This window comes from Fistularia commersonii, chromosome 36, assembly GCF_037954325.1.
Source record: "Fistularia commersonii isolate RoL2024-O1a breed Wild chromosome 36, RoL_Fcom_v1.0, whole genome shotgun sequence".
Lineage (NCBI taxonomy): Eukaryota > Metazoa > Chordata > Actinopteri > Syngnathiformes > Fistulariidae > Fistularia > Fistularia commersonii.
Window position 1 is genome coordinate 7370001 of NC_141319.1, and position 7776 is coordinate 7377776.

Genomic DNA, 7776 nt, shown 5'->3' on the forward strand with positions numbered 1-7776 from the left:
ACGTGTGTATGTGTGTGTGTGTGTGTGTGTGTGTGTGTGTATGTGTGTGTGTGTGTGTGTGTGTGTGTGTGTGTGTGAGGGAGGGTCCTAATAGAAGGGAATGACACAATGATACCAGGGGAACAAGCAGGTGAACACATGTGAGATGACATAAAAGCTGTGGGGCATCTTCTCCTCCATCTCCTCCTCCATCTCCTCCTCCATCTTCTCCTCCATCTCCTCCTCCATCTTCTCCTCCTCCATCTTCTCCTCCTCCATCTTCTCCTCCTCCAGCTCTTCCTCCATCTTCTCCTCCATCTCCTCCTCCATCTCCTCTTCCATCTCCTCCTCCATCTCCTCCTCCATCTCCTCCTCCATCTTCTTCTCTTCCATCTTCTTCTCCATCTTCTCCATCATCTTCTCTGTCTTCTTCTCCTCCATCTTATTCTCCTCCATTTTCTCCTCCTCCATCTTCTTCTCCATCTTCTCTTTCTTCTTCTCCTCCGTCTTCTCTTTCTTCTCCTCCTCATGAACCAGAGTGAGAAGAACCAGAACCATCCAACAACTGGAGAAATTCACAGAAACGTTTCATTTCCAGGGTAGGCAAACACTGGGGCCTCTTCATGGGTCGCCATGACAACGACCATCCCTGCATGTCTGGAGGAAGGTGTGGAGAACTTCCTTGCTTCACAGCTAATCAGCATGAAGAGCGTTCCACTAATATCTGGTCCCAAGGTTCTCCTCCCAGGCCGTGGAGGTGGAGCCGGATGTTCAGCAGATCCGGGTTCAGAGGGTTCTCCTCCTGCCGGCCCCCCGGTCAGAGAATCGACCCCCTGACCCCGGCTGCCATGGCGATGCGGCTGCCATGGCGACGCGGCTACTAGCGTCTCCAGGGAGCTGTCAGACTTGGTTTCTGTTAGCTTCCATGTTGGAGGTTCCTCCAGATCTCCATCCCTGCCGGACTCCATGGCTTCAGCTTCCATCTCCAGCGGGAGGATCAGGAGATCCAGATGCTCGGAGGGCGTGGACGAGCACGGAGAAGAACTGGAAGAGGAGATGGAAGGTCTCTCCGCACCCTAAAGTTCTCCGCCCTTCCCTTCCTGTATCTCCAGCACGTCTGCAGAAGCCTCTGAGCAGCCGTCTGGTAAACAGAAAGGTTGGCGGAGAAGGTTGCAGGCATCTTCAGGACCGGGTTCTGGAAGAGCACCAGGGTTGGTGGTATCAGGCCTGGATTAATGGGATTGCCTGGTCCTGCAGCTCCTCTTAGCTTCTATCTTTAGAAGCACCCCTTAACCAGATTAGTGTCTGGATGTTCCTCTGCTGGGAGGAACCGGAGAACACGGAAGCTCCTCCAGAACCCACGATCACCTGCTTCTCACGGGTTCTCACGGGTTCTGACCCGCCACCAGGAGCACGATGTGTGTACCGTGTGTACTGCGTGTACTGTGTGTACCGCGTGTACTGTGTGTACTGTGTGTACTGCGTGTACTGTGTGTACTGTGTGTACGCTCTCCTCTTACTTTACTTTCATGGTATTTATTTGCCGCCTGCTTTCATTGATCACTGGTCGATCAATTCAGCCCGGTTAAGTTTTCACTTTAAACTGGTATTAAATAAAGGGATTTAATTTCGATCAAAAGTTGAGTTATTAATATCATTAGTTTATCATTATTATTGTGACAACTAGAAAAACTCTTTTGTTGGTATTCCTAATTCTCATTATAATGATTGCTATTTTTTATTATTTTATTAACATTACTATTACAGTTATATGGTAATATAGAGATATAACTTTTAAGATCTTATTATTACTATAAAAATACCCGTACTAGATGTGATCATTTAATCGTCATTTCTATTATAATATTACTATTACTTTTAAATAAGAATTATTACTGCTACTGCTGCATTATTAAAATTGTTATGATATTATTATTATTATTATTATTATTATTTTGTTTTGATGTTCTAGTATCATTTTCATGCTATCATCATTACTTCTATTATCATTACAATTATTTTTATTATCGATTACTAATAAATCAATATTCATATGTAATAATAATAATATCTATTATTACTATTTATAATAATGTTGTAACGTGGCGCGTGCTGCCGGTGCGCGTCCCCGGACAACCTCTCGTTCGCGCGCTAGCGTGCACGCCCCCCCCCCCCCCCGCGCGCCGGTGACGCGCGTGAGTCTACTTAAAGCGGAATTAGCGGCTCGCGGCGCACTCCGCCGCGCGGCGCGCTCACGCTCGCACACACGCACCCGCTCCCTCGCTCCCCGGCACGCACGCACGCACGTACACGCACGCGCTCGGCCGAAGCGCTCCGTGTTTCAGGGCTGCGCGCGCAAACCCGCACGCCCCGCACGCCCGAAGGCACCGGGAGACGCGCGCTCGTCCGCCCAGAGGCGGAGAAGAAGGACAAGAAGAACAAGGAGTAGAAGAAGAAGGAGAAGGAATAGAAGGAGTAGAAGGACAAGGAGAAGGAGAAGGAGAAGAAGGAGAAGAAGGAGGAGAAGGAGTAGAAGGTGCAGAAGAACCAGCAGCAGCGGCGGCAGCGGCTCCTGATGCCCAGCCATGGGGGAGTGGACCATCCTGGAGCGGCTCCTGGAGGCGGCCGTCCAGCAACACTCAACCATGATAGGACGGTAAGACCGCGGCTGAAGCACGGAGACAACTAACACTGACTAACACTGACTACCTAACCGACACTAACTAACACTGACTAACACTGACTAACTAACTGACACTGACTAACACTACTAACAAAATAACACTGACTAAATAACACTAACTAACTAAGACTCAGTAGCACAGTAAGTCAGTCACCCTGTGTGTGTGTGTGTGTGTGTGTGTGTGTGTGTGTGTGTGTGTGTGTGTGTGTGTGTGTGTGTGTGTTTCAACTCACTGATTGGAGCCCTGTTTATGTCTATGGACCTCCTATGGATGATGATGATGATGGATGGAGGAAAGGATGGATGATAGATGATGGAAAACAGATGGATGGAGGACAAATGAATGAATGAATGGATGATGGATGGATGGATAGATGGTCTCCTCACCTCCTCAAAGCTCCAGTGCAGGTCTGGCCCGTGGAGTTGAGGTCCTGAAGGTTCTGCTGCAGAAGAAAGTCATCAGATTCCATTTCCATCGCATCCCAACGCCTTTAAGTCACATAAAATAAAATCAAGTTAAATAATATGGAATCAATGAGACAGTTTGAAGCAAAATAGTTAAAAAAAAGAGTAATGGGAAATAAAATCAATGATAATACAATTAATTACAAAAAAGACTGAACATTAGAATTAAAAACTAGAAAAACAAATCAACTAAATAAAGTAAAACAGGATAGTGTAGAATAGAATGGTACACAATAAATGTAGAAAAAATAAAATTAAATTAAATAGAATAGGATTTAAAAAATAGAATAAAAATGAATTGTATTCAATTGAAAATATGATCACATAAGCTTAGATAAAATAGAACAATATCAAATAAAAAGGTAACTGTTTAAAAAAATGTAACAAAGAACAAAAAAAAAGTACAAGTATTTTATTATCAACCTTCTTATGTGACAATAATAATGATGATTATTGATATTATTTTAGCTGCAATTGTAGCCACAGAATTGACCATACAAGTCACCACCAGGGGACATACAAGGTGACTTGTATGACTTCCAAGCGTGAAGGTGGGGTGAAGGCTTTCATAGACGTGAGGGCGTAGAAGAAGAGGAAGGAGAAGAAGAAGAAGTCCTAGAACCTTGCGGGAGCCACACCGCTTCTGGTGGAACTCATATGACAGGGTTCTTGGTTGTGCGCCCGCCAGAAGGACACAGAGGACCTCTATTGTGGCGTCGCGTGTCGAACAATAGCCCCGTTCTGCTTCGCGTTCGGACCTCCGGACGTCCCGCCCGAGTGACCGTGTCCTCCGGTTCTTCTGCAGGATCCTGCTGACGGTGGTGGTGATCTTCCGGATCCTGATCGTGGCCATCGTGGGTGAGACGGTTTACAACGACGAGCAGTCCATGTTCGTCTGCAACACCCTGCAGCCGGGCTGCAACCAGGCCTGCTACGACAAGGCCTTCCCCATCTCCCACATCCGCTACTGGGTCTTCCAGATCATCATGGTCTGCTGCCCCAGCCTCTGCTTCATCACCTACTCCGTCCACCAGTCGGCCAAGCAGAGGGAGCGCCGCTTCTCCACGGTGTACCTGTCGCTGGACAAGGACTCGGACTCCAGGAGGGACGACGGCAAGAAGATCAAGAACACGGTCGTGAACGGCATGCTGCAGAACACGGAGAACTCCAACAAGGAGGCGGAGCCGGACTGCCTGGAGGTCAAGGACATCCCCAATTCCACCCTGCGAACTACCAAGTCGAAAATGAGGCGCCAGGAGGGCATTTCCCGCTTCTACATCATCCAGGTGGTCTTCAGAAATGCGCTGGAGATCGGGTTCCTGGTGGGTCAGTACTTCCTGTACGGCTTCAACGTGCCGGCGGTGTACGAGTGCGACCGCTACCCTTGCATCAAAGACGTGGAGTGTTACGTCTCCCGGCCCACCGAGAAGACGGTCTTCCTGGTCTTCATGTTCGCCGTCAGCGGCATCTGCGTGGTGCTGAACCTGGCCGAGCTCAACCACCTGGGCTGGAGGAAGATCAAGGCGGCCGTGCGCGGGGTCCAGGCCCGGAGGAAGTCCATCTACGAGATCCGGAACAAGGACCTGCCCAGGATGAGTATGCCCAACTTCGGGCGCACCCAGTCCAGTGATTCGGCGTACGTCTGAGCGGACGGTGGCGCCGAAGAGGCCGCAGGACGGTCGACGACCAACTCGCCAAAGGCGAGGACCTTCCCCGTTAGGTCCCGGGCCAATCAACCAAACCTCCGATCCCTCAAGAAAACAGAATTACAAAGTAGCTCAGATTCATCCGTCTCAAGAAAACTCAAGAATCACCTCCCGGATTCAGCTTCTGTCCCGATTAAACCAAACACCGACTTTTGCAGGAGATGGGCCTTGGATCTTCTCAACCCCCGTGTTGAGCAAAGTGCCGAACGGGTCCGTCAACACCACCGGCAAGAACTTTCCGATGGCAGGTCCTCTCAATGAAGTGCTTCATGAAAGCACAGACTGAGACTCTTGGCGGTCCAAAAAAAGACGGTCCGTCGCCCGACTCCTGGCTCCCGGGTTCTTCGCCAGGTGTTGGATTTTAGAGGAATTGGCTCTGGTTTCGATCCAGGAACGACAATCAGGAGGACCTCACCCCAAACTCCCGAACTGTCAAACGCCGATGTTCGGCATTGGTTTTCCTTGAAGGACCGCGAGGATGCAGAGTTCTCCTCGGTATTAACAAACCGCATAGAACCGTTCCTGGGTTACATAAGATAGCAGCTCAGGCCTGATGACTCCAATCAGCCGTACTTAAAACCAAACACTTCATCGTAGCTTCGCAAACTTCCCTTCTTGCCGATATCTGATATCCTGCTCTTGCTTCGTCCCCGTCGGCACCGTCCAAGACGTGGCGTTCTCTAGCAGACACAAGCAGCTTGGGCCGAGGCCCATTTGTTTACTTTGTGTTTTGACCTCCACTGATCCACAAGCCGCTTTGCTTTGAACAAAGCAGGAGGCTGAGGTTGGTTCCAGCCAGGAGACCCAAGAGGATTAATGGACTCTCGGGGTTCTTAGATTGCAAATGTCTGCTCTGGTGGCCCAGACGTTTTGAGGAGCGGCTGTAACGAAGGCGCCATCTGGTCGGACTTCAGATGAGGACTCTTGGTGGTTGGAGGACGACCTCGGGTACTTTAATTGGTTTGGACGGAAGAGTTTCGCTGCTTTTTTGGGGCTGCTTTTGACCATTCCGGCGTACCTGTCACCTGGGGCGGTGAAGGTCAAACCAGACGCCATTGGTCCAGTCCACTGAGCAACATTAGAACTTGGGAATACTTGGGAACTTGGGAACCGGAACGTGAGGTCCATCCACAGGTGTCTGCATCATTTGGCTCGTAATGGTCTCATCTGGACAGGGAACGTTTTTTTGCACTTCTAAACCAAATGCCTACCCGTTTTTTCAACCGCGGCGCTGTTTCCAGCTCCGGCGTGCTAGCAACAAGAGGCCACCAGGCAGCGCACAAAGGGACGTAGGGAAACATACCGCTAGCTCGACTCCGCTCAGCACTCCCGTTGTTTCGGTTGCCTGCGCTCGCACCGCTGACCTTAACCCCGCCGGCGCTCCCAAGCGGTGCCGGGAAACCCGTCGCTACTCGTCTTGTTTTTTTGTTTGTTTGTTCGTTCGTTTCACCCAAGCGCCCGTTTCTCTCATTCGTGAAGTTTTTTTGTTTTTTTTTTCGTTCTCGCGTCGTCACGTGCCATACTTGTGTGTACATACTTTGTAAACGACTTGTATCTACCAGGAAGTGGAAGAGGCGGAGGAGGCCAATGTGGCATGTGAAGTGCAGATGTGTCAATAAAAGTCATGAAGTCGACTCTTCTGGTTTGGTGTTTTACCTCATGCACATCTGGAGGACTCCAAGGAACGTCGAGGGCGAAGACCAGCATCAGTAGCCATCCATCTCCATGTAGAACCTCGGCTCCGGACCCATAACCGCTCGCTCTGCTGCCACAAGGGTTTATTTTCAGCCACAAGCTCTAAATTTAGCGCTCCCGTGTTTCTATTCCTGGTGCCGGGAGAATCAGTGCGGGATTTACTTAAAAGAGCCCTAAGGGTTTGTTCAAGAACGTCTGAAGCAGCTGTCGAGAGCTCCATTTGTACTGAACTGTACAAACGGGCGCCAGCAGGGGCACCAGGGAGTGTTTAGTGGTGAAGTAGCGCCGGATCGATCAGCTAGCGACATGCTAACAACAGTTTGATCAGTCCAAGACAGATCCCAAACAGAACACTCTGCCGCTATTTGCTTTCGCTCATCAGCTAGCATGTTTACGTTGTGACCATTTGGTTACTCATATGTAGCTTAGTGACCAATTGTTAGCATCCACAGACACGCCGCTACAAGCTTAAAAAGTCAGATGAGGTTCAGACACCCTGGTTATGCTGAAAAATGGGTCAGTTTAGCACAAACGTTTAGATTCCACCCTGAGCAAATGCTCGCTAACGTTAGCTCGACCGCAGAGTATCTTTGATGAGACTGTAAGACCCAGAAATTTCCATGGAAAAGAAGATAAAGGAAGCAGTTTCATTGGCGTTGCCCTTTGACGTTAATGTCCACCGTCACACAAATACTTGACTGATGCTAATGGAAGAGTTAAGTGGCTCGTCCGCACCGCTAGCCGCAAAACACTCCCCGGAGATGAATATCCATTAATTATCCCTTTGAGTGCACACACAACGCTAATCTTCAAAACATTATCTCTCCTCAAAGCCACTGGTGGACAGAAGTTGGTTTGGATATGTGCCCGATGTTCCTCAGACCCTGCAGGGCTTCTTCTCCACGCCTCTTCCTTCACTTCGCTAAGTTTTACAGAGGTCAAAGACACAGACATGAACCAATCCAGTAAGAAAACTGGGGGCGGATGAAATGGACCTAACAGTGTGTGCGAGTACTATGTGTGTGTGTGTGTGTGTGTGTGTGTGTGTGTGTGTGTGTGTGTGTGTGTGTAGCAGCTCGGCGGGGTAGGCCTGCGAGCGCTGCCAAGTTGACGCTGCAGCTTTCAGGAACTGCGATGAAGGACGAGACACGGGCATACCGGTGTTTAGCCAGAATTTGAAGTTCTCAAACCGGGGGCATGTATCCAGTAAGTACTTCATGAAATACTGCATTATTTTAGGAGGTACTA

General features: G+C 49.4%; 1 protein-coding gene across 1 annotated transcript; it reads left to right on the top strand.

Moving 5' to 3' along the window:
- Positions 1-2266: 2266 nt before the first annotated feature.
- Positions 2267-6465, top strand: gjd2b (gap junction protein delta 2b). The gene is made up of 2 exons (XM_086143213.1): positions 2267-2635; positions 3933-6465. The coding sequence occupies exons 1-2, from the start codon at positions 2565-2567 to the stop codon at positions 4771-4773; spliced, it is 912 nt and encodes a 303-aa protein (XP_085999339.1). The 5' UTR covers positions 2267-2564; the 3' UTR covers positions 4774-6465.
- Positions 6466-7776: the final 1311 nt, after the last annotated feature.

Bases quoted from the DNA above. Each gene is read 5' to 3' on its own strand.
- gjd2b (XM_086143213.1), top strand. From the start codon at position 2,565: ATGGGGGAGTGGACCATCCTGGAGCGGCTCCTGGAGGCGGCCGTCCAG. The intron at 2,636-3,932 runs GTAAGACCGCGG...GTTCTTCTGCAG, and splicing joins CACTCAACCATGATAGGACG to GATCCTGCTGACGGTGGTGG.